Source organism: Panthera leo, chromosome D2 (assembly GCF_018350215.1).
Source record: "Panthera leo isolate Ple1 chromosome D2, P.leo_Ple1_pat1.1, whole genome shotgun sequence".
NCBI lineage: Eukaryota > Metazoa > Chordata > Mammalia > Carnivora > Felidae > Panthera > Panthera leo.
This window is the reverse complement of record NC_056689.1, coordinates 78,062,498-78,086,839: the sequence shown is the minus strand read 5'-3', so window position 1 is coordinate 78,086,839 and position 24,342 is coordinate 78,062,498. Positions and strand designations below refer to the sequence as shown.

At 49.1% G+C, this 24,342-nt stretch overlaps 1 protein-coding gene across 1 annotated transcript in view; it reads right to left on the bottom strand.

The window, feature by feature from the left end:
- Positions 1 to 530: 530 nt before the first annotated feature.
- The window catches only part of LOC122201844 (deleted in malignant brain tumors 1 protein-like), a gene marked incomplete at its 3' end in the record, with an annotated part of 44,945 nt that continues 21,133 nt past the window's right edge, over positions 531 to 24,342 (bottom strand). The window contains exons 18-38 of the mRNA XM_042907808.1: positions 23,955 to 24,266; positions 22,288 to 22,338; positions 20,934 to 20,972; positions 18,377 to 18,421; positions 16,936 to 17,250; positions 15,582 to 15,626; positions 14,478 to 14,792; positions 13,194 to 13,229; positions 10,927 to 10,968; positions 10,035 to 10,073; positions 9,494 to 9,526; positions 7,814 to 7,846; positions 7,634 to 7,672; positions 7,414 to 7,452; positions 6,968 to 7,006; positions 5,017 to 5,055; positions 4,218 to 4,256; positions 2,393 to 2,704; positions 1,740 to 1,781; positions 1,157 to 1,189; positions 531 to 619 (exon numbers count right to left, since the gene is read on the bottom strand). Of these exons, the coding sequence (XP_042763742.1) occupies positions 531 to 619; positions 1,157 to 1,189; positions 1,740 to 1,781; positions 2,393 to 2,704; positions 4,218 to 4,256; positions 5,017 to 5,055; positions 6,968 to 7,006; positions 7,414 to 7,452; positions 7,634 to 7,672; positions 7,814 to 7,846; positions 9,494 to 9,526; positions 10,035 to 10,073; positions 10,927 to 10,968; positions 13,194 to 13,229; positions 14,478 to 14,792; positions 15,582 to 15,626; positions 16,936 to 17,250; positions 18,377 to 18,421; positions 20,934 to 20,972; positions 22,288 to 22,338; positions 23,955 to 24,266 (1,976 nt within the window). The remainder of the gene's footprint in view (positions 620 to 1,156; positions 1,190 to 1,739; positions 1,782 to 2,392; positions 2,705 to 4,217; positions 4,257 to 5,016; positions 5,056 to 6,967; positions 7,007 to 7,413; positions 7,453 to 7,633; positions 7,673 to 7,813; positions 7,847 to 9,493; positions 9,527 to 10,034; positions 10,074 to 10,926; positions 10,969 to 13,193; positions 13,230 to 14,477; positions 14,793 to 15,581; positions 15,627 to 16,935; positions 17,251 to 18,376; positions 18,422 to 20,933; positions 20,973 to 22,287; positions 22,339 to 23,954; positions 24,267 to 24,342) is intronic.

Genomic DNA, 24,342 nt, shown 5'->3' with positions numbered 1-24,342 from the left:
TTGTTAGAATGCACCAGTCAGATCATTTGTCCTCTCCCATGCCCAGCACCATAGCGTGCACATAGTAGGTGTGCACTAGCGGTGAATAAAGAAGCAAGTTGTGGAAAATGCTCAGCTTTGGAGATAAAAGAACAGCACCCATCATCCATCCATCCATCCATCCATCCATTCATCCATCCGTCTATTTACCCACCCATCAGTCCATCAGCACTCAGCACTTATTACCGTGTATTCCAAATTCAGTACATACTGTAAATTCCCAAAAGGAGGGAAAACTTCAGACAAATTAGTGAGTGCTCCAGGTCTCACTGAATCCAGAAACAAAATCATGGCCGTGCCTTTCTTCTGGCCCTGCCAGGTTTTTAACAGGTGGTTGAATTTTCCAAATCTCTCTCCTTGGCCTCCGTCCACAGAAGGGTACCACCACCCCGTCAGTTTCTTACCTGTCTGACGGTGCCACAGTGACCATAGGGAATGTTGAAGATCAGATAGCGCCCCGTGACGTGGGGACGACACAGCTCATCATTTAAGTGGATGTCCCAGGAGGAGTAGCCCAGCCTCCGGAGATAACCTCGGTCAATGGTGACTTGGAAGAGGTGAGGCAAGCAGGAGAGCCAGGCTGCAGGAGGAGGAGCATGGGGAGAAGCTCACAAAGACGATCTGGTACACTGGGCGTGTCGGTCCGGGACATGGGTGCGTGCTTACTTTATAAAGCATGGACAGTACCTTGCGCCCGGGGGCTGCCTCAGCTCCCATCACCCCCCACCCTTGACTGGACTTCCGCTGATTTTATTTATATCCTCTCTTTTCCAAAAAGTCACACCATATCGTGGGAGTCTTATACACACAGCACGTGTCCCACGTGCCGAGAGTCAGAGCCTTGTCTATAGATTTAGAGAACGGCCCATTTCCCATGTTGAGGACACCCGAGGCTGAACGTACATCTATCTGAGGCAAGGGCGTGGGAGCAAAGAGGGAGGGGGCATAGGTGTTAAGAGGCTTCTTCCCCAGCCTCCTGAAGCCCGGCGAGTAGATAGAGATGTGAGAGATCTCGGTGGAGACACAGAAGCTGGTGCCCCCTCAAAACCCGTTCTCTCTCCCGGGGACAACTGCTGTCTTAGTTCCGCCTTCCCGCAGCTTAGAGGGGAGGGCTTACCGTTGTCTTTGGGTACAGCAGAGGCAGCCAGGCCTGGTGAGAAGCAAACGTCAGCCGTGCAATATGGAGGAGGAGGGTGTAGGCAGCAGTAGAACATGCAGTGCCGGGAAATGGGCTCATTCTGTTGAGCTACGGAAGCTGGAGCACCATGGCTTGAGAGTACTCCAAGCAATGGGAAGGGAAAGCGGGCCCAGAACCTCCCGATGGAGCAGGAGGGAGGGATCCCGGTGTGCGTGAAGAAGCGTTGAGAGTACGGGTGTCATCAACACCAAGAGAATAGTAAATACAGGGCTTTGCAGATTATAAACACCATCCCATGAGTGAATTCGGGCTGGTGTCCCTTCCCATGCACAGGACATGCTCGGAATCTCAGGCCGGGAAGTAGGCAGTTCATAGCCATCGAAGGCCTCCCCAGCACAGAAGCAAAGCGGGACAGTCACCTGTGGCTAGGGTCCTGGCCAGGAAGCACAGCTGGCCAGATTCACTCAACCCCTTCTGATACTTTTGGCCCCACACCTTTGATCCTTCGGTAGCTGTACCCAATCAACCCTGGTGTCTAATCCAAGAATGGAAAACGAATTACCCTTGCCAGTGGGTCCGCCGACAGCAGGAGGCATGGCTGGAACTGTGAGCAGACACGATGAAAGTCAGGGTCTGGAAGATAGGATCCCAAGACCCCAGGGGACTCATACTCTATGGCTGTCTGCGGGACTGTTAGTCTCAGGGGGACTCTGATAGTTTTTCTATTTGTGATCCATTTCTGTGCAAAACAAGAGTAACTCCCACATAAAGATAAGAGCAATAGACTGATTCTTTGGTTTGCCTGTTAAAAAACTAAGGATGGAACAGACAAAGGGGCTCGGACTTGTTCACCAAATCTGAGAATTCCGTAACTCTCTGAGATTTCCCCGGGTAAATGTAGGACAGATATAAGAAACTACTACTCCACCCCAAACAGGGTCCAGCTATGGAGGCCAGAATGCCAAGAGGGGTATCGGGTGGTAATAAAAAGTACTACAGGAAAGGCAGAGGCCAAATCTTGGGTGAGAGGGACATGCCAGCCGACATTCTGACTTCCGAGGGCCAGGTCAGGGTGAAGAAGGGTGTCCACCTAGGACTGTGCCCTCACATGCGCCCTTGCTATCCCAGCAGCCGGGGCCTTGGCCTTAGGAACGCGGGCGGAAGAAGAGGGACGGAGCCCCGGGGACAACCCCGATCGCCGACGCGCTGCGGCACCTGCGCAGACCACGCCCGCATCCTCCCGGTGGCGACAGTTGTGGCGCGTCCAGCCCGAGTGGCCGCAGCGGCCCAGCGTGTCCTCGGTGCCTGTGCAGCGCACGTCGTCCAGCAGGATGGGCCCCGAGCCTGGGCCGAAGCGGCCGCGCCCCGGGGCGGCGAGCGCGGGGCCGCAGCGCAGCAGGCGACACACGACGCGGGCGTCCCTGATGTCCCAGTGGTCGTCGCACACCGTGCCCCACACGCCCTGGTGGCGGACCTCGACCCGGCCCTCGCAGCGGCTGCGCCCGCCCGCCAGGCGCAGGGGAGAGTCTGCGGGAGGAGAGAGAGAGCGAAACAGGGGGTCGCGGGGGTGACAGGTGCGACAGATGCCCTCGTTGCCCCGCTCGTGTCATTTGCAGTGGAAGAGATGACACTGCGGGGAACTTCACTACGCTAGGCGGTGCTGCCTTCTGTCTCTCGCTCCCTCCTTCCCGTCCCCCCCACCCCCTGCACTCTCTCATAGAAAAGTCAAACCCGAATTAACCGAAGGCCGCAGACAATGGCGGATATTGTCAGCCTAGTTGCCCAGACACATGAGAATGTAATCGTCACACAAAAGTACCAAGACCCCAAAGAAAACAAAATGGCAAACCCCTCAAATCTTTGGAGTAAAATTATTGAGGCACTGCTGTGGCTTAGCAAACAACATCTGTCCAGTGGAATTCCTTTTACTCTGGATGAATAAAAGCCAACCCTTGAATTGCACAAAGTGTATTGTGTGGCCTGGCTGTTCCACTCGCAGGTGTTTGCTCAAGATAAAGGAAACAGATGTGCGTCGGAAGATTTGTGCGTAGCAGAATTCTCCACCATCCACACATGTCCACCAGCGGGAGAGGGGATGAATACATTGCTGACTACCCACACCGTGGAATATTACTAAGCAATAAAAAGGAACGGAATGCCAATGTAAGGAACCATATAGACAAATCTCAAAAACAATTTGTTAAGCAAAAGAAAGCAGACGCAGAAGAGCACGTATTATTTGATCCCATTGATATGCGATTCTAGAAAAATCTGACCTACAGTGGCAGAAAGGAGACCAGTGGTCGGTCGCCTGGGGGATTTGCTGCAAAGGGACATGAAGGAACTTTTGGGGGTGATGGGAAGGTTCTAGATCTTGATTCCGGTGGTGGTGGTGGTTACATAGGTGTATACATTAGAAAAACCTATAGATGTTTGCAACTTACTGTGTATCATTATAGGTCAAAAGAAGGTGACTTAAAGAAGTAAAAGTAATTTTAAAAATCTAGAATGTTAGTGGTTCCATACCCATAGATGTGTGTAAAATGATTTGTCTTCATATAAGAGGGGTTGCTAGCAACTGTTTTCCAACTTCCTGCTCTGTTTGGCCCATAGCAGATGCTTAGTGAATGTTAATAAATACCACTGGCTGCGGTTTCTCTGTGACTGCAGTGTCCTGGTTTAGGATAGTTGCTCTCTCCTTATGCAAGTGGTTGCTGTGATACTGGACCAAGATAACCATGCTTGGCTGAACTATGAATAAAGGCAAGTATCTTTTGGGTCAGGCCTCAGGAGGTGAATTTGGGGCTCTTGCCCCACAAAGGTATGTGTAGACATAGACATAGACATAGACATTTGCATATATATTTACATATGCATATATATTTACATATACATTTACATACACATATATGTCTATTACTCATAAAAGGTTTCTGTAAGGAGCAGGAACTTTGAAAAAAAAAAAAAAAAAAGAATTACGATCCTAACAGTACTGATAATGATTTGATAATTTAAGTGCTTAGGAACAAACAAAAATTACCAGGCAAAGGGATCATGTCTTCACCAGTTGAAATTGTAACTGTTAACAAAGAAAACCTGAGCTTAAAAAAAACACATATCCTCAAAGTCACATATTTATATTCAAAGCTGAAAAAGACCCACACATTTTCTGGAGGTTCAGAGACTAATAGTTTTGTTTGAGTTTCTGCTTAGGTTTAGGTGCAGAAATACCATCCACCAAGTTTTATTTTTTTTATCAAAATGTAACAAGTGGTGCTTATTCTCCAAAAGGAAAATAATTTGCTGAATGGTCACAAAAGAAGCCTTATAAATGTACTAAATTTTTATAGGAAAAATGTAAAAGTATTAGATTTTGTAGGAAAAATGTTTATGGGGGCTGAAAATGAAATGGAGAAAACCCATCAGATTTCTCAGAAATGTTTTTTGATAAGAGAAAGATCAAGGCTCCTGGGTGGCTCAGTCAGTTAACTGGCTCAGGTCATGATCTCACGGTTCATGAGTTTGAACCCCACGGTTCATTCACATCGGGCTCTCCGCTGTCAATGTGGGGCCCGCTTCAGATGCTCTGTCCCCCTCTCTCTCTGCCCCTGCTCCTCTCACACTCTCTCTCTCTCTCTCTCTCTCTCTCACAAAAATAAATAAACTTAAAAAAATATTTAAAAAACCAGAAAGATAATATTTGAGAGGTGTAATTCCATATGAAAATATACAGAGGGAAGCAAGGTAGGAAAAGTAACAATGGATTTTATGATAGAATATGGTTGTATAAATAACTATGAGACGAAGAGTTAATCTAGCAACAGGCATATGATCTTTACCAGGTGATGATGTCGCTTTTGTTGAAATCAGGTGTAAGGCTGCCGAAACAAAAAAGAGAGATTTTTTTCCGGTGAAAAGAAAGCATTAAGATTGGATGCAGTGGAATTTTATGCAGTGGACTGCAAGCTTATGAAAATAAGCCTGATCCATAAGCTGTATATAATACAATCCACCTGCTTATTTATCTTGTGGACTCACACATCCGGGAGTGAAATGATATATGAGCGGTTGGCATTTTGCAGGACAGATGAATAAATCCCATTTAGAGCGTCCAGGATGTGTCGTATAATTCACACCTCAAATCCCTACAGCAGCTGCTCCAGGGAAGTATCATCAGTGTGTCAGAGATGAGGAAGTTGAGACCCAGAGGGCTTGTATGACATGCCCGGGGCATCCTCAGTTCTGACCTGGGAGGTCCCGAAGCATAACCCTTTCCGCAGCACTCTGCCCTTCGGGAGCATGAAATGTGGGAGTCGCATTCACTCTGCCTGCTCTGGGGTGAAGGGGGATGAGGGGGAAGGAAGGGAATGGTCTGATGGTTACCACATCTGCCCTCACACTCCCAGGGGCAGGAAGTGATTGTGCTGTCACGCTTTTGTAAAGGTGTGTGATGCCACTTAATCTGCATGAAAAGCAGCCCAGTTCCCGTGAAACCGGGTCTGCAAAGAAAAACTCATCTCATGTGAGGTCAAGAGTCAGTGAGAAGTACGAGTGAAGGATTCTTCTGCCAAAAGTGAGGTAATGATGAGGGCAGGGAAAGGAGGAAGTGAGGAAGGGAGGGATGGAAGGAGGCAGGGAGAACTCTCCCTAAGTGGAAGCGAGAGGAAAGTCCTAAGCTTGGCTTCACTGCCTTTTGCACCATTATGCCTTCAAAGTAACCAGGACTTGAAAAGAAAGGAAACAGAACAAAAGAAAGCGATAGGCCTTGCTACTCAAGAGGTCGGCATCAGACGGATCGAATGGAGTCACACAGGCAGATTCATCGGCAAAGACTGGGAGCAGAAAGGATCTTGGCTGGGAGCTGGGATCCCCGGCTTGCTCAGTGACTGCTGTGGACTCAGTTATGTCCCCTCAAAATTCACATGTCAAAGCCCTAACTCCCAGTGTAGCTGTATTTGGAGATGGGGCCACTGAGGAAGTAGTCAAGGTTAAGTGAGGTCATAAGGGGAGGCCCTGATCTGATAGGATTAGCGTCCTTATAAGAAGACATACCAGAGCTCCCATTCTCTCCCTCTCTCTCTGTCTCTCTCCCCGTCAGGGAGCACACACTGGGGAAGGGAAGGCCCTGTGAGGGCACAGCGAGAAGGTGGCCATCTTCAACCCAAGGGAAGACCCTCACCAGACGCCGACCCTGCCGGCACCTTCATCTCGGACTTCTAGAACTGTGGGAAGTAAGTCTTTGCTGTTTAAGCCGCACAGTCTGTGGTATTCAGTTATGGCTGCCTGAGCTAGGACAGTGGCAAGTGTCCTCCTTCTCAGGGCCTCCTTTTCCTCCAAAGCGAGAGTAGTCGTTTAGCATTTTACTCCTCGAGGGCGGTCGCTGACCAACCGGCAGCATCGTCTGGGAGCCCGTGAGAAATGCAGAATCCAGACTCCACCCTGGAGCCACTGAATCCGAATCTGCGTTTTAACAAGTTCTTCAGGCCACTCACGTGCACGTCAACATTTGAGGTTTGCTGCCGTGGGTCATCTCTAAGGTATCCTCCAGGGTTGACCCTTGACGCCCTTTTATCCTAGTCATCCCGTCCTCACATCTGCCTTCGCCGTGTTCGGAATCAGAGCCACTTTTGGGGTAGCGGTCTGGAGTTTCCCAGCACCCCCACCCCCCCATCTCCCCTGACCTCTCCTGGGAAAAACAGGAAGTGTTTCCTCTGGGTGTGTAAGTCCTGCTGGGCTGGGGTTTCTCAGGAAGTCATTCACGAGGGCTGCCGCAAAGAGCAGAGAGCATACCTGGTGAAGAGGTCTCCTCTTCCCGAGTGGGACTTGTGTCTGCAACCAAAGAAGAGTGAAAAGAAAACAGAATGTTTTGATTGGAACAACAGTGTGGTAGAAAGTGGAACTGTGTACGGGGAGAGCCAACACGATCACAGTCCAGTTGTCTCACATTTGCATGTGCTGGGTGGGTCAAAGCCTCACCTGTAACACAACACACACCACCGAGCAAGTGGAGTGTGGAGCCCCCGCCCTCCCCTCCCATGGGCCAGGGCGACAATGAGAGGGCGTTCCCCAGTGAAGGGACCACTCTGTGTCTACGGATGTGTGAACCAAACATAAAGCTGGGACTTGGGGGCTTATACCACGGGCAAAATATTCGGTACACAGGTTCATTTGTCCAACAGAAAGAAGGAGAGTTGGTCACATTTAACTTAAGAAATGTGACAGGCAGAAAACATTACCAGAGGGCGGGTCCACTTCTGTGGAGGCTGAAGATATATCTGTATATGGACAGAGAGAATAGGACACTTGAAACCGAGAGAAAGGACACTTCAGTGTGTCTTTTCATTCAGTTTACTTTGTGGTCAAAGTGGTCATGACGTGAGCTCGTTTTCTAAACAGAACAAGGCAAGTCAGAAGCTGGCCTCATTAATTTAAACAGCACAACGAGAGAGACTTTACCAGGTGGAGAGGTCACTTCCACTGAGGTTGAAGAGGTATCTGTAGAAAAAGAGGAGAAACCTAAAACCAGTGCAGAGGACTCCTGAGGCTATGTTGGGGATAAATTTCCATGGAACAACCTAGTCCGATGAATGGAACCCCAAGAAGAGGCACTTAGTGGGGCAGGAGACAGTGTTTTACCTGGTGTGGAGGTCATGGTGGTTGCGACTGAAGCTGCAAGTCAACAAAAATAACAGACAATATGACAGCCATATCAGGCATATGTTCTTAAGACACAGGACACATAAAGGAGGCTGTTGTAATCAGTATGAGTGGCCTGACTTGTCTTCCTGCTTTTCTTTTTTTTTTTTTTTTTTAATTTTTTTTTCAACGTTTTTTATTTATTTTTGGGACAGAGAGAGACAGAGCATGAACGGGGGAGGGGCAGAGAGAGAGGGAGACACAGAATCAGAAACAGGCTCCAGGCTCCGAGCCATCAGCCCAGAGCCTGACGCGGGGCTCGAACTCACGGACCGCGAGATCGTGACCTGGCTGAAGTCGGACGCTTAACCAACTGCGCCACCCAGGCGCCCCATCTTCCTGCTTTTCAGACAGAGGCAATGGCGGGGCATTTCTAGATCCGCCATTGCCTCTAGGCCCCCTTCTACTCATTGGGTCTCCATTCCTTTGGCCCACCCTTTACTCCTCCCCTTGGAGAAGATGGACGTTACCTGCTCAGAGGACAACAACCATCGGTCCAAATTTCTCCCGATATGGGCTAATCTAACAAAGATTCTGCAAATGGAGGGCTTTCTTTGCCCGGTCCTCCGTCCTCTCCTCAAATGGTTGGAAGGTAGTGACACAGGAAAGGGGGACCTCTATAGACCGGAACTTTCTCCAGGGGGGCTGTCCCAAGATCTACACTTCAGTCTAAGTCCATTTGCCTCTTGTATTACGAGTTGCCCTCAGTAAAAAAGGCCATTTTTGGTGTTAACTCTGGTGTTTTATTTAATTGCTTTAGCACCTAGAGTAGGGGAGAGCACCCTCTTTATTGTGCCCCCCACAAATAAACCTTTAACACTCTATATGTAAAATTGTTAAACCCAAAGTCACACCAGGAGCTCCTCAGATAATTGCAACCAGCATCACTAAAGATCTATTGTACAAGAGGGGTGTTACTTGTTACCTTGCTCAACTCTCTATCCCTTAGGACCTTGGCACAGAGCCTGACACAAATTTACCCTCCCTGAATGCTGGATGAATGTCTAAGGGGGATCAGCCAAAGCCATGGCTGAACTCCCCACCATTCTTGCAATACCCACTTTGCGGTTGGTCTCCAGGAGAAACTCTTGCCATGGACAGTTGACATTAGACCGCCAGTCAGTCCAGTGGATGACTTATTTTGGAGTTTGGCTGAATTGGCTGAACTAATCTATCCGTTGGTCCATGCAGTTAGCTGGGCTGCCCAGAATTCATTCACCATCAGGGAATATAGAGGTGGCCTATGTGAGTCAGGTCAATATAAGCGTACTTAAAAACTAAAGAATGAGGGACGCCTGGGCGGCTCAGTCAGTTAAGCGTCTGACTTCAGCTTAGGTCATGATCTCGTGGTGAGTTCGAGCCCCGCGTCGGCTCTGTGCTGACAGCTCAGAGCCTGGAGCCTGCTTCGGGTTCTGTGTCTCCCTCTCTTTTTGCCCCTCCCCATGCTCGTGCTCTGTTTCTCTCTCTCAAAAATAAATAAACATTAAAAAAAAAAAAACTCCAAAGAATAAGATAATTTGATCAGGACCTACACAGTTGTGTAATGAGCTCCCTGGAAAATCACATAAGATTATTTATAGCTAGTAAGGTGGCTAGGACCCAAAATAACATCAGCATTACCTGTTAAGGTGGTTCCAGTAATACGAAAAGATCCTGGAAAGAAGAAAAGGCAGTTGGTCAAAACCTGCCTAATGGCAAAAATAATTGTACAGTTAACCTGTTTCCTTCTCTCTGTCCCTGGAGCATAGCGATCATGGACTTTGTTTATTTGATCAACAAATTTTGATTCATCCACCTATGCTGTGGCAGGCACTGTGCCAGGTGCTGGAGAGAAACAATAAAGAAAACTAGATGGGACTCCTGCTCGGTAACAGTGCTGCTGTGACAAGCGCTATGAAGGAGAAATACGTGATGCTCTGAGAACCTGTGACAGGTGATCTCACCTGGCCAGAGAGGTCCCCCCTCTGTCTCCCCGAGAGGCACCACCACCTCATGCCTGGCACAGGGTCTGGCCCACCCTGAGCACTCTGCTCAAAGGCAGTGACCACCTTATGCCTCCCTCACTCCCCCACCAGGGTGTCCTGGCATTGGCCCTGGTGACGTGGCCCAGGCAGTCTTGCTGCCCCATCTGCCTACATTTGCAGGGGGCAGAGGGCATTACCAGGTGAAGACGTCGCTTCTGCTGAAGTAGAAATTGCGCTTAAATATGGAACACAAACAGGAAAGTCAGCCAACGGAAAGATTTTATGCGTTTTCCGATTGTGCACAGTTCCGCCTTTCCTATGATCTCATTGCCCTGGTTTTGTTGTTGGTACAACTCAAGTGTGGGGACTAGTCATTTCCCAACCTCCTGAATAAAAGTTAATGCGCCCAAAGTAAAACACGGGAGCTGTTATACAGGAAAACTTTACTGAAATGAAGCACAGTTCCCTGTCCTGTCCTTCTAAACAGAAGACATTTGTCATATTCTAACCTGCACGATTCAGGCTCATGAGGAAGAGACCACTGTTGTTCAGGCTTGTCATACAGAGGTGTGCCAAAGGATGCTGAGGTTAGTGGGCATTTTCGCTCTGTATCGGGACATTAAGCAAGTCTAGTGACATTTAATGGGTTTCTGAACACCTCTCTGGCCGTCAGACTGTTGGCATTTCCTGCAATTGCCTCTGTCGTTGTTCTATATAATCATCTCTTCTCCCTCCCCATCCCCAGTCCCCTCCCCAGTTTGTTGTTTCTTATAATACACAGTCAGTGGGGAGACCAGATAGTCAGTTGTGTGTGTGTGTGTGTGTGTGTGTGTGTGTAGTAAGAACAACAGGTTTAGTGGACACCCCCATGTGTACTCAAACACTTTACTTGAGCTTGAATGTTGGGACCTAAACTTGGCTGCGTGGAGGCCCTTTTTGTCTATTTCTGGATTCTAGTCGCTTTTCCAAGGGGTTAATTCAGCCAAGTGACCCCTGCAAAACACTAAAAGTGTCCTATCTAAGTAGAATGTCGACACAGCGATATTCCCTAAAGGCAGTAAGAGGACAAATCAGCAGAAAACTTGTTACCAGTTCCAAGGGCCGAATCGGTGGCTGAAACGGAGGTAGGAACTGTCAAGACAAGCACAATTTAAGGACGTTTTAATTAAATATCATCCTTGTCAATCAAGTTCATTGGTAAATAATTTTAAAAAGTCACCCTGTTTACAAATTATGCCCCAGCCGTGCTCATATTTGATTATGCTCTGTCCTATTTGATTTCCCTATTACTTGTGTACTAAGTTAAGGGGAGTAAATAACGAGGAAGGTGGTACTTAGGTCCGGGACTCAAGACACCTGGCTTCTAGTTGCTGCTCTTTGTATAACCAAGCATGTGACTTTGAAGGGCTAATGCACAGACCAGTAGCATCTGCATCATCTTGTTTGAAACACAGACCCTCAGGACCCACCCCAGAACTACCGAATCAGAGTCTGCATTTTAAAAGATCTCTAGGTGATTTATACACATGTCGAAGTTCTAGAGGCACCAAGCAACTAAACTGGAGATGACCTCTAGGCCTGGAAATAATTGGCACAGGCCACGAAGAAACCAGACAGCATTGCCCCCGTAAAGGGGTCCCTTTCCTGCTCAACCCTGGACAATTGATGCCTTGCCAAAATTCATGCTAGCACTTCCTCTCCTCTGGGTTTTTCATAAAAGCTTGAACTTGGACTTTTATATGAAATTGCCCATTTTAAAAAGGTGGTATTAAAAGAAAAGTAAATATTGCATAAGCAAAACTCTGTTGTCTGAATCAAAACCCCTCCCTGGGTCAGAACTGGCCCACAGCCTACTTGTTTGTGATTTCAGCTCTGAACAGTCTCTAAGGTTTCTTCCAAATCTTGAAAAAAAAATGCTATACTGAGATGGTGCCATATTGAACTTGACCCTTCCCGAGAGACCTCACAGCTGATTCTCACAGATCCAACAAAGAGAGAAATTGATTTCATTGTCTGATTTTCTTCGAGGTCAGTCTCTACCAAGCCTGGCAGAGGACTCTGAGATTTAGGAGATACAGACCATGAGCTACTTTCGTGACTGTTTATCATCAAAGAAAACTTGAGTGAATTGGTTTGTTTTGAGATGGTATTTCTTGAACTTCCTTAGCCTATCTTGAGCAGCTCAAGCCATAGAATGATCCCCAAAGTCCCCAACAGGGAAGTTTACAAAAAGACACATGTGTTGCTTAAATTAGAGAGCCAGCCCAGACTCAGCAGATGGTAGCACACACATTCCTTAGGAGCGTGACTACCAAGCTCCTGTCACTATGTGCCTCCACCAGTGTCTGCCACCCAATCCCCGGGACAAGCTTCCTCCTCCTGTTCTACAGAAGAAGAAACCTAAGCCCTGGGAGATAAGGGGGCTGGCCCACTGTCACCCAATTGGTTAAGGCTAGAGCCAGAACAGAGGGCCAGATTCTTGGGCTCCAAATTCTGTGATGCTGCATTTCTACTCATAAGGTTTCAGTGGTCAAAGAAAGTTGAGAAACACTGGGTCAAGCCAACTTTTAAAAAAGATCTTTAACTACAGGACTTGTCAGAGACTTTAGTGGGCTAACAGACTAGGAATCTTCAAGAGAAGGATATGGCATTTCCTCAACTTATTTAGCCATGCAAATTATTTTTTAAATTTGCATATGACTGGATTGGTGTACGACATTCTGAAACATATGAGAGTTGTGGCCCTCTGTTATTTTCTGAAAATGCAGATCGCAGGGATAGCTGTACCCACGATGCCCGAAGTCCCGTGCTGTTAAAAAATGTGGGGCGCCTGGTGGCTCAGTCGGTTGAGCATCCGACTTCGGCTCAGGTCATGATCTCATGGTTCGTGGGTTCGAGCCCCGCGTCGGGCTCTGTGCTGACAGCTCGGAGCCTGGAGCCTGCTTCAGATTCTGCGTCCTCCTCTCTCTCCACCCCACCCCTGCTTGTGCACTGTCTCTCGCTGTCTTTCAAAAATGAATAAACATTAAAAAATTAAAAAAAAAATGAACTCACTGAATTCCCAGTGTGTGAATCTAAAGAGGCTCAATTCACTATAACTTGACCTCAGAGACCTGCAGTTATACTAAGAGCCAAGGGAACAAACCAGGCATATGGCGTCCTACATACCTATGAAAGGTACGTAAGCACCGTCTGCCCAGTTTACTAAGCATTCGGTGAATATGTGAGCACCTTATGGCAGTGTGATATGAGCTTGATATTTCATTTCTGGTGATGCATAAACTTTAACCCTCACGGTATGTGAGGCCATCTAGCCATCTATGAGGTACATAAGGCAAGCAAGAAAAGAAAATTACCAGGTGAAGTGGTCATTTCTGTGGCTGATGCTGAAACTGTAAAACAAAAACAAAACACAATAAGGTAAAATCCGAACAAAGATCCCACCCACAAACAGAACATTTAGAAGACATCTTTTTCCCAAAAACATTTATGCCTCGGATAGACTGAAATTAGATACAAAAACGGCTTCTGAAATGTGAAACTGAAGACAAGAAAGGCCTCTTGGTGAGACTGAAGCAGAGGTGGGCTGCAGGAAGGTCGAGGTGAGAACCATCCGTTGGTTGTGAGGACAGTAGAACCTCCCCGCGTGGGTCAAAAAGGCTGTTTCTCCGATTTCGTGAAGAGCGAATGTTTCCTAGGGCTGCAAAGTAGTAAGAGCCTTCCTAATTCTGACCTCAGGTTCTTAACATGGATTTGCTCATTTTCACTAAACTCACTCGTTGAAAACACAGGGCCAAGATCTGAATATGAAAAGACAGTGGCCCCTTAACATAATTAAACATGTTAGGACCCCTGAGTCAATGTTCATTTACTGTCGTTAATGACCTATCGGGGTTGAAACACGGAAGTGATCCTGAACCCTTCACTGGAACAGACGCCCGACAAGGGCAGGTTGTTGTCTGCTGCCCTCACTACCACGTGTTCATGTAGAGTTTTGCCTGGCTCCGGCAACGTGCCCAACAAATATTTGTAAAATAAATGGATGCGTCCACTGAATCCTATTATTCTTGTCTTTGCTCTAAAGCAGTGGGTATTTTCATTTCATCCAATTGGCTTTTCGAATTCAACTTGTTTGGCAGCCTAAGATAATATATGTGTGGGCTGAATTAAAAAAAAAAATAGAAAAGGAGACCATCTCGAGCCCCTGAGACCAAAAACAAATAGTGTTGATGCTTTCACAAGGGGTACAGGTGAGAGGGACTGGGTTTTGCTCACAGAACTCCCCAAAGCGGTACTACAAAGTCAGCTTTAAGGCTCAAAACATAAGACATAGACTAGAAAAAGCAATGACCCCAGAGGGTGAATAACAGCGAATCTGATAAGTCCTTGAAGAGGGCAGAGACCAGGGGCTCTAAAGTGAACTGGTGAATGTAGCTTCAAGCACTGGGTAGGTCAGCAGGTTAAGAGAGGCCAAGAATGGCCCAGAGGCCTCCCCAAACCAATGTTGAGAACAGACCCTAAGCGTGTGTTTGGAGGACGCCGAGGGGACCCGAGCTTCTTCACATTCACTTCCAGGTCCCTCTCTCCCACCCCAACAGCTGTGGCTCCGGCAGCGTCAGGAGAGAGTCGGGAGTGAGTACCTGAGCAGATGACCCCGGCGTCCTCACGGTGGCCACAGTTGTGGATGGACAAACCCAGGTGCCGGCACTGGCCTAGTGTGGTCTCATTGCCCCGGCACTGCACGTCGTCCAGGAGGATGCTCCCCACACCTTCCCCAAAGTGGCCGTTCCCCAGGGCTCCGACGCCCTCCCCGCAGTCCAGCTGCCGGCACACAACGCGGGCTGCGCCGATGCTCCAGAGGTCATCACACACGGTCCCCCACGTGCCGTTGTGGTACACCTCGATGCGACCTTCACAGCGGTTGCTCCCATCCGCCAGCCTGATGATGGGCAGGTCTGGGGAAGACTCGGGGTTGTTACTGGAACGGGATTAACTCTTCCGGCAAGTAATTTCTCATAGGACTTTCCTGTAGTTTTTACCGTAGCGAACCCTGAAGTCCTATACTCTGTAATCTCTTATTCCTGTCTCCAAGCCCCATACGAAAAAGTCAAATTAGTACTTATCAGTGCAGTGACTAGCTTTTCCAGGCGAGCTCTGATTTCAGATACTTTGTTCTCTCATTTCCATCTTTGCATTTGAAATATAATTGCAAAGATAAGGACAGATACCTATTTCAGAATGGAGTCATTAAATTGCTAAGCAACAGCATGGAAATAGGTCAGACTCAACTTCTCATTATTTTCGTCGAGCCAAACTTGCACACTGGCCCAGATTCGCAGATTTTATTTAAAAAACATTTTTAATGCTTATTTCTATTTGAGAGAGAGAGAGTGCATGCAAGAGGTGGGGGGTACCGAGAGAAAGAGGGAGACACAGAATCCGAAGCAGGCTCCGGGCTCTGAGCTGTTAGCACGGAGCCCGACGTGGGGCTTGAACCCACGAACTGTGAGATCATGAACCGAGCCGAAGTTAGACGCTTAACCAGCTGAGCCACCCAGGTGCCCCAACAGCTAGACAGATTGTAGAAGCAGAGACTAGACAAGTGGCGGGCCCCGCATGTAACATGTCCCTCCATGGCAGGGCCGAATCCACCCCGGCCCTGACATTCCCAGCTGTAACCTCAGGGAGTCTGCTAGAAAGATTCAACAGCTGGGAAGGGGTGAAGGAAGCAGTCAAAGGATTACCAACTGCAGGAGCCATTTCCGCTGATTCTGGGGCAGCTTCGGCAGCTGAAAGAGAAAGCGCAAGGCATTCATGTCAGCAGGTGGGCACTTGCAGAAACGCTCGTGGACACACCAGCCGATGGGTACGTGAACCCACATCTGTCCCCGTGTGCCGGTTCGGGAAATCCTGGCAAAGGCAACTGCGCTTCTGAAACCTCCTTTCCCTCGCCGGTGAGACCGAGGCTTATGGAGGCTAATTGGAAGGGTCTATCTGAGCTTTTCCGGGGGGAGCCATCCAGAGCCACTCGGAGCTGAGGCTACAAAACAGGACAGATGAGGCTCTCATGACATTTTAATTCAGAGTTCTCATCGAGGGATGCCAAGACTTCTTTGTAGCACCAAACGCTCACTCTACAGATGAAACGAAACAAAACAGAACAAAACTACCCAACAGGGGCGCCTGGGTGGCTCATGTTAAGCATCTGACTTCAGCTCAGGTCATGATTGCACAGTGGTGAGTTGGAGCCCTGCATCAGGCTCTGCGCTGACAGCTGGGTCTTCTGTCCCCCTCGCTCTCTGCCCCTTCCCCGCTTGCACTCTCTCACTCAAAAATTTAAAAAAACATTGAAAAAATTTAAAAACAAAAAACCCCAAACTACCCAACAACAGGGTGGGATAGAAATATTCCCATCTTGTCTGTATCTTCCCCCATTTGGGAACCTTGTCTCCCCTCCCCCAACTGTGAGTCGGGGGTAGCTCTGGGCCGTGACGGTGGGGGGGAGGGGGGGAGCGTGGGGGGTGGAGGGGTTGGGGAGGTGGGTCACAGATGTTTGTTGCACGCATTATTTAGTAACAAAAGGTAACAAAGCAGGGCTTTTCAACATTCAATCAGCTTTTTTGAATGGTTGCATAAAATTGTCCCTAATAGCAAGAAAATCGTGAGCTGGGCAATCAGCAGCTTAGGAGAGCTTTCCCATCTAGCTCTTTCCGAGAAATACCTTCATGAGAAATTTATGATGTTGACGCACATCGAAAAATCATTCCTGACAATGAAAAACCATCCTGAGCAGGGGTATAACTTCCTGCTTTACAGGCATGTTTTTTGTTTGCTTGTTTGTTTTTTGCTCATAGGATCTTCCTTCTTCTTAGGGCCAGGGGAGTGGGCTGTGATATCAGGTACGCTTCAGACAAGTGTGACCACCATCCTGGGTTAGCAGAATCTGAGGAGGTTCCTGAGACATGGGTCTCTCTGTGCTCCAGATGGGAAAATTCCAGGCAAACCGGGACAAGCCGTTTTCATGACCTGGAACCCCAAGCCTTTAGGGTCGGCCTGCCTGGCAGAGGAGGGAACCCAGTCTAGGGGGAGTTCAGGTACCTGAGCAGACGGCTCCGGCATCCTCGTGGTGACCACAGTTATGGACCGACAGGCCACGGTGGCGGCACTGCCCCAGGCTGGTCTCATTGCCCGTGCAGCGCACATCGTCCAGGAAGATGGGGCCCGAGCCATCACCAAACAGACTGCTGCTCGGGGCCGCCAGTGCCATTCCGCAGCCCAGCTGCCGGCACACCACCCGTGCGGCCGGCAGGTCCCAGAGGTCGTCGCACACGGTCCCCCAGGTGCCGTTGTAGAGGATCTCCACGCGGCCCTCGCACCTGCTGCTCCCCGCCGCCAGCCTCACCACTGGCAGATCTGCAGGAACCAAAGGTCAGAGAGGCTTGAAAAGGTTCCCCGGACTCTCAAACGAGACAGCATTTCCATTTGGAGAATTCTAGCCCCGTCTGCAGTCTGTGTCCCCCGGGAAAGCAAATCATATATGCAGAGGAGACCATGTGATGGCTTCTTGTTTCTGAGATTCAGCACAAACTCCACAGTGTTTTGCTGTCAGTGGGCCATTTCTTATGGAAATATGGGCCACATGGTGGCTTTGCAGACGACCACTTAAAAGCAACTGTCTTGGGGCGCCTGGGTGGCTCAGTTAAATGTCTGACTTCAGCTCCAGTCGTGATCTCGTGGTCCAGGATTTCGAGCCCCGTGTCGGGCTCTGTGCTGACAACTCAGAGCCTGGAGCCTGCTTCGGATTGTGTCTCCCTGTCTCTCTGTCCCTCCCCTGCTCGTGCTCTGTCTCTTTCTCTCTCTCTCAAAAATAAATAAAAATATTTTTAAAAATTAAAAAAAAACCACCCCAACTGTCTGCTTTCATTCTCTTTTGGGTGTCATTTGTCATGTGGTTTCTCTAAAAATTCGAAACAGTTCAGCTGAATGCTTGGGGTTCAGACTTCACATTTTTTTACCCAGGTCTCTTAAAGAATGTTTGGAATATTCAGAACAAAATTAATTTCACTTTACTTGAATTTTAAAAAGGATGAAGTGTTTATCGGAGGATGATGGAGAAGGTTGGGGCTGGAAAATTGCGCAGCAGAAGAGGGGCGTCGCTCCTACAAGAAGGTCAGATACTCACTGCGTGAAACTTACCCTCAAACCAAAAGCAGATGAGCCTGGTTCTCAGATTCTGAGCCCCAGAGACGGGGCTGATTCATGGGGTCCCCCCTAGAGAAGGGCCCACAAGAGCACTGTGTGGCTCAGGATCTTCCTACGAGCCTTTCAGTGATGCCACTGAGGGTGGGTGGGTGACTGGCTCGGCTTGAAAAGGTCCCCACATGGGGAGAACCCACCATCCCACCAGCTTGTCTCTGATGAGCACAGCTTTTATTCCGTACGGCACCGGGGCCATGAAAATTATGTTGGCTACATTTCTGTGGGCCACAAATGCCAGCCTAAGAAAAGAAGTCGCAAAATGTAAGGACGGAAAAAATACCTATTGGTTGGAAAACATGTGGCTGTTCCCCAGGAGTTGCAGCAACTGTACATGTGAAAGAGAAAATAGTCATCGTAAGTACCTTCTAAGCCAACAATGCAATTTCATAATCTTCTCAGTACCGTCTATATCACATGCGTGAGTTTGCCTTTAAACAACCCTATCCAATCTCTGATCAGATAGTTAGCATTTATTTTTTTAAAAAATGTTTATGTATTTTTGAGAGAGAGAGAGAGAGAGAGAGAGCACGCACATGCACTCGAGCACAAGCGGGGGAGGGGCAGAGAGAGGGAGCCACAGAGTCTGAGGCAGGCTCCAGCAGAGCCCGACATAAGGCTCGAACTCATGAATTGTGTGATCATGACCTGAGCCAAAGTTGGAGGCTTAACCAACTGACCCAACCAGGTGCCCCTAGGTAGTTGGCATTTAAAATGTGATGGTAGCTCATACAGGTGATACGGGTGTATGTATTATTCTGGTTAAGGGTAAGAAAATAAGAGAAATAACGTGGATGTCGGGATTGTGAAGGCGTGGCCCCACAGGCCCAGCACCTTCTCAGAACCACAGAGCTTTGGGTCAAGGAACCGGTGTCTCCATCCTGCTGAAATGCAGACCTCATGTACAGGAAGGAGGACATCAAGCCTGTTAACACCCAGAATGGCTTCTCCTCTGGGTGCAGAGTAGGGCCCCAGGGGGATGGAAAACAGTTCTGGGACTTTGCCTTCTGGGGAGGGTCTGGAGCTCAGAGCCACTGTCAAGGCAAGCTAAGGTTGGTGAGAGAGACCCAGCATGGGGACCCTGCACTAGATGGCTTGTCACCAAATAGCAAATAAGATGGATGTGAACGCACAGATGCCTGTATGTCCAGCAGCTGTAGAATCTACAAAGACAAAGGAGACGCAGGGGTGGTTTCATAACAGAAACCAGGGCAGTGGAGTGGTTCGAAGGTCACTGTCTCAGTTTACACGTCACTCAACAAGCCTGTGTAAACAGTTGTTCTTATGCGTCTAGGGCTGCCCCCTCTGGGTTTTTACAGCCAGGTGTGGATTGTGTCACCAGGCCAAAAACTCTGGGGTAGTGATTCTGAAAGAATTTGCCTTTGTAACGAAAATGCCACCACCAGCAATAGAGTTAACATTCTGCGCATCTATAGAGTGCCATGTGCCTGAGAAGGTGTTGAATGCCTCGTGTAATCCTCCCGGCAATTTTTATGAGACAAGCGCCATTGCTTTCTGTATTGTCCAATGGATTAACCTTGATGGCCACTCCAGTGGAAGGGGGCCCTCCCGTACATTAAAGAGCTCGCAACTTTTTCAGAGTTCGAACAGAAATCTGTCCCGGACGTGGGGAAGGTTTAAAGCGTGGGAACATTTCTAGACTCCATCTGCTAACTTCAGGCTTGGCCTGGCAGCTCCATGACTGGCCCAGAAGGGACCTGCGCTCATCTGAGCAGATGACACCAGTGTCCTGGTGATGCCCACAGTTGTGTGTGAGCCAGCTGCTGCGAGGGCACTGCCCCAGTGAGGACTCACTTCCTGTGCACTTGACGTCATTCAGGAGGATGCTGCCTGACCCGGGGCTGAAACTGGCCCCAGAGAGGGTGGACACAGCCTGGCCACAGCCAAGCTGTCTGCAGACCACGTGGGCATCCTCTATGGACCAGCTGTCATCACACACCGTGCCCCAGGTGTCTGCGTGGTAGACTTCCACTCGGCCTTCGCACCTGCTTGACCCATTCACCAGCCGCAGACCCAGACCTTGGGGGACAATTTCAAGCAATGACTTCCATCAAGGCTCATCCGAAAGGCCACAGAAGAGCCAGCAGCTCTTGGAAATTGTACGGGTGATGGATGGCGATAGATTTACTCCCCCTTTCACTCTGCTTCACTCATTTAATTTTTGCCTTGAGTATTACCTCCTGTGTTTCCTGAGGTGACAGTTGGTTGGGAAATGGTTTTGCTCCTTAGTCCGCTGGCCCAGAGACCCGCCTCATCATGGAGCCATTTCTTCTCTTCACTGTGTGTCCTGAAGTCTTGGCTTCTGGCACTCACAGGGTTTGCTGGGTTTTTTCATGAGATGCTAACATGCACACACCAATTGGTGTGTGTGCGCGCGCGTGTGTGTGTGCATGCACACGCACAATGTTCTCTGCCTGCCCTTGCACACACATTGATCAAGTGATGATCACAATGGCTCCATCTATGTTGGTTCGGGATCAGGTGCTGTCACATGTGCATAGATGCTCCTGGGAGCTCATAAGGCAGTTATTCCAGACCGCCCTTCGTGTTCAGAGGACAGAGTCACAGAAGGGAGCAGAGATGGGATGTGCTCAGGACACAGCCAAGAATAGCTCATGGGGACACAGCCAAAGACAGGTCAAGGTGGGGTTGGGGGGAGATTTGAGGTCAGTGGGTCACTCTCAGCCCTCGGGCACCCACCTGAGGCTGCGGAGCAGTGTTTCCAGTGGGGACACTTTCTCCCACGGTAGTAACACTGGGGTAATTCTGAGCTAAAACTCGAATGAGGGAAGGCCATGGAGGAGAGAGGAACAGCTTACCTGCTGATGTGGGCACCTCTGCTGGCTTTGGGAAAGATGCTAAGGACAGAGAGAAACAAAACAGGATACAACATCTTAGGTGACAAGCACGCTTAACTCTAAGTTAACTGTCGGTGGGCCCTCAGCCTTGTGGACTACCTACAGTTTCTATTCTAGATGGATTCCCTTCTCAGGTCCTTGCTCTTTGGGGGAGTCTTCCATCACCCTGCTGCCACGTGCACCAGGAAGACAAGCAGCTAAAGCACACTCAAGAAAATCAGAGCATGGCAGGTATGTTTTAAAGAAAGCATTCTTTGGGCATCACTACTGTCCAGTATAACCTACCCTGGTGCTTTCTTTGAGGTTTGGGGTCACTTCTTTTTCCTAACCCCTCTGCATATTGCATTTTACTCTTAAAGAATGTGCCGCAGACAAGCAGCTGACCTAATTTAAAATGTGAGCCGGTCAACTGTTGAGTCGGTCAGAGTCAGGGAAAGACCAAGTGATGCTTTCAGCCCCTTCATTCTTTTTATTTTTAAAATGTTTTAATGTTTTTATTCATTTTTGAGAGAGAGAGAAAGAGAGTGGAGGAGGGGCAGAGAGAGAGAGAGAGAGAGAGGGAGGCACAGAATCTGAAGCAGGCTCCAGGCTCTGAGCTGTGAGTACAGAGCCTGATGCAGGGCTCGAACCCAAGAACTGTGAGATCATGACTCGAGCTGAAGTTGGATGCTCAACAAATGAGCCACCTGGGTGCCCCTTAGCTCCTTCATTCTTTACAACTCTGTCAGGGAGAAATGTAGAAAGCAGGACAGACAGAGCTAAACCCCTGCAGTGCTTGGAAGGAGCAGGCTGGCATCTGAATAGTGTGCCCCATGCGGCAAGCCCTGCTCCACCTGCTCTACACAGAGAGAACACTGAGTTCCAGAATGGCTTTAGGAGGCAAATATTATTATCCTCCTCCTTATCCTTATCTAGAGGAAGACACTGAGGCAGGGGGCGGGGTTGGGAGGTGGGTGCAGAGATTTGTTCAAGATCCCACAGCTCACGAATGATGAAGCCAGGGTGATAGGTCCAGGACATTTGGATCTATCCACAGCCCTACTGCCCAGGGTGACTTTGCCAAGACAAGTTAATCAATAATAATTGAAGGGGTGCCTAGGTGGCTCTGTCATGATCTCGGGGTTGTGGGATTGAGCCTCGCATCTGGCTCCAGGCTGAGTGTGGAGCCTGCTTGTGAATCTCTCTCTCTCTCTCTCTCTCTCTCTCTCTCTCTCTCTCTCTCTCCTCCCCCACTCTCTCTCTCTCTACCTCTGCCCCTCCCCTGTTCATGCTCTCTCTTTCTCTCAAATTAAAAAAAAAGTACAATTGAAATTACCTGAAGTTGGGTAACTCCCAGCAGCTGATGGTGTTGAGTAAGGCAGAGAGGCTGTGAGAGACATAAATCAAACTCATTCTTCTCAAACCCAAGAGGTTGATCTGCTTATTTGGAACAGAAAGGTCCATGTCTGGCTCTAGGGAGAAACGGCACCCAATCTGGGCATATGAGCCCCGAGTTGCCATGGTAACAACCAGCAGATGTCTTGGGTCACTGGGCTCGTTTCTGTCCAGCTGCGGGACATCACAATGTCTTTAATTTGTTTTCAAACTCTGCTCACAGTGATGGTTGCCTTATGTAGAATGCCTAGCTTGCCATTTCCTTTGGTTTTGTGATTCTTCCTGGGTGTGTGGGTCTTGCCTCCCAGAGCAAATGTCAGTTTGCAAACCGTGGGACTACGTTTGTCTCAAGGATGTGCACTGGCCACTTGAGCACCTGGAGGGAGCCGAGGGCCAGGGTGGAGACCTCTGACGTTTCCCCTTCACCTCTGACCCACCTTGAGTAGCTCTTCCAGGGGTCCGGGTTCCACACCTCCCTGCTCTTGAAGCCCCCAGCCCTGTCCTCGGATGTCACAGTCAGCATGTGGCTTCCGGTCATGTTTTGCTTCAACACTGATTCTGCCCCTTGACCTCTCCCTTCTCCTCTCAAAACCTTCTAGTATTGCCACCCTTGCTTTTTCCTTCATCCTCCCGTCATTTCGGCCAGGTCTAGCTGGTCAGCCACTTTGCCTCTTCCCAGCCAAATCCAGAAGGATGCAGAGATAGACTGGGGCTTCTGACTCCAAGTACTGAATTTGTTTGCAGAAACTCAATTGGGATAAAACTGAGGAATAAGAGCCCTGGGCTGGGACCTGGGCTCCCAGCTTCCCAGCTCTGTGACTTTAGGAGTCATCTCTGTGTCACCTGGGTAACAAGGGAGATGAACCAAAGAGATGCTTCCCAGAGGTATGATTCATCACTGGTGGGATGCGAGATAATTTGAGGTGATGCATCTTCTATTTTAAGAGTCGTATATTTATATAACATTATAATCTAAAAATCTACATTGAATTCCATTCTGATTAAAGACATTTTCAGATATGCATGGGCATGCATTGATCAGAATAGATAGTTCATTGTTTATTTTATTTTTTCTAAGTTTCTTTGTTTATTTTTTTTGAGGTGGGGGAGGGGCAGAGAGAGAGAGAGAGAAAGAGAGAGAGAGAGAGAGGGCTCTGTCGGCACAAAGCCCAGCACAGGGCTCGATCTCACGAACCTTGAGATCATGACCTGAGCTGAAACCAAGAGTCGGACGCTTAACCGACTGAGCCACCCAGGTGCCCTGATAGTTCATTGTTTATTTTAATTTGTAAACATTTTCGTATTGCTATGTTGCCGCTGTGTCTGTTTGTATGTATTGTCTATTTATGGCGGCTGATCCTGGCTGTCCGTGTATGGTGGGGATATAGGAATTCCTCGTAAAATGAATTCGTGTCAGTAAAAGAAGAGGAGTCCGCGTGAAGGAAAAGTATTAAGGAAGGTGTGGTGTGTGTGGGAGGTGGGCAGAAGCCACGCAGGGGCATCTGAGCGGCGGAAGCTCGGGAAACAGTGACATCAGGACCCCCTCCTGCTCTGAGTACAGTTGGGAATGTCATTTCGCCCACCCGCTTGTGTCAGCATCAGGCCCACCTGAGCAGATGACGCCGGCGTCCTCGTGGTGGCCGCAGTTGTGGGAGAACCAGCCGCTGTGCAGGCACTGCCACAGCCTGGCTTCCGTCCCCACGCACTCCACGTCGTCCAGAGCAATGGGGCCCACGCCTTGGTGGAAATGCGCCCTGCCGGGGGCCGACACCGCCCTGCCGCAGGCCAGCTGCCTGCACACCACCTGCGCGTCACGCGGGTCCCAGCTGTCGTCACACACGGTCCCCCAGGTGCCGTTGTAGTGCAGCTCCACGCGGCCCTCGCACCGGTGGCTGCCTCCGGCCAGCCTGAGGGCCACATCTGGGGACCACAGACACGCCTGGGTCATGCTCTGGGAGCTCCCCCTTTGCCCCTGCCCTCAAGGAAGGTCCCGGGA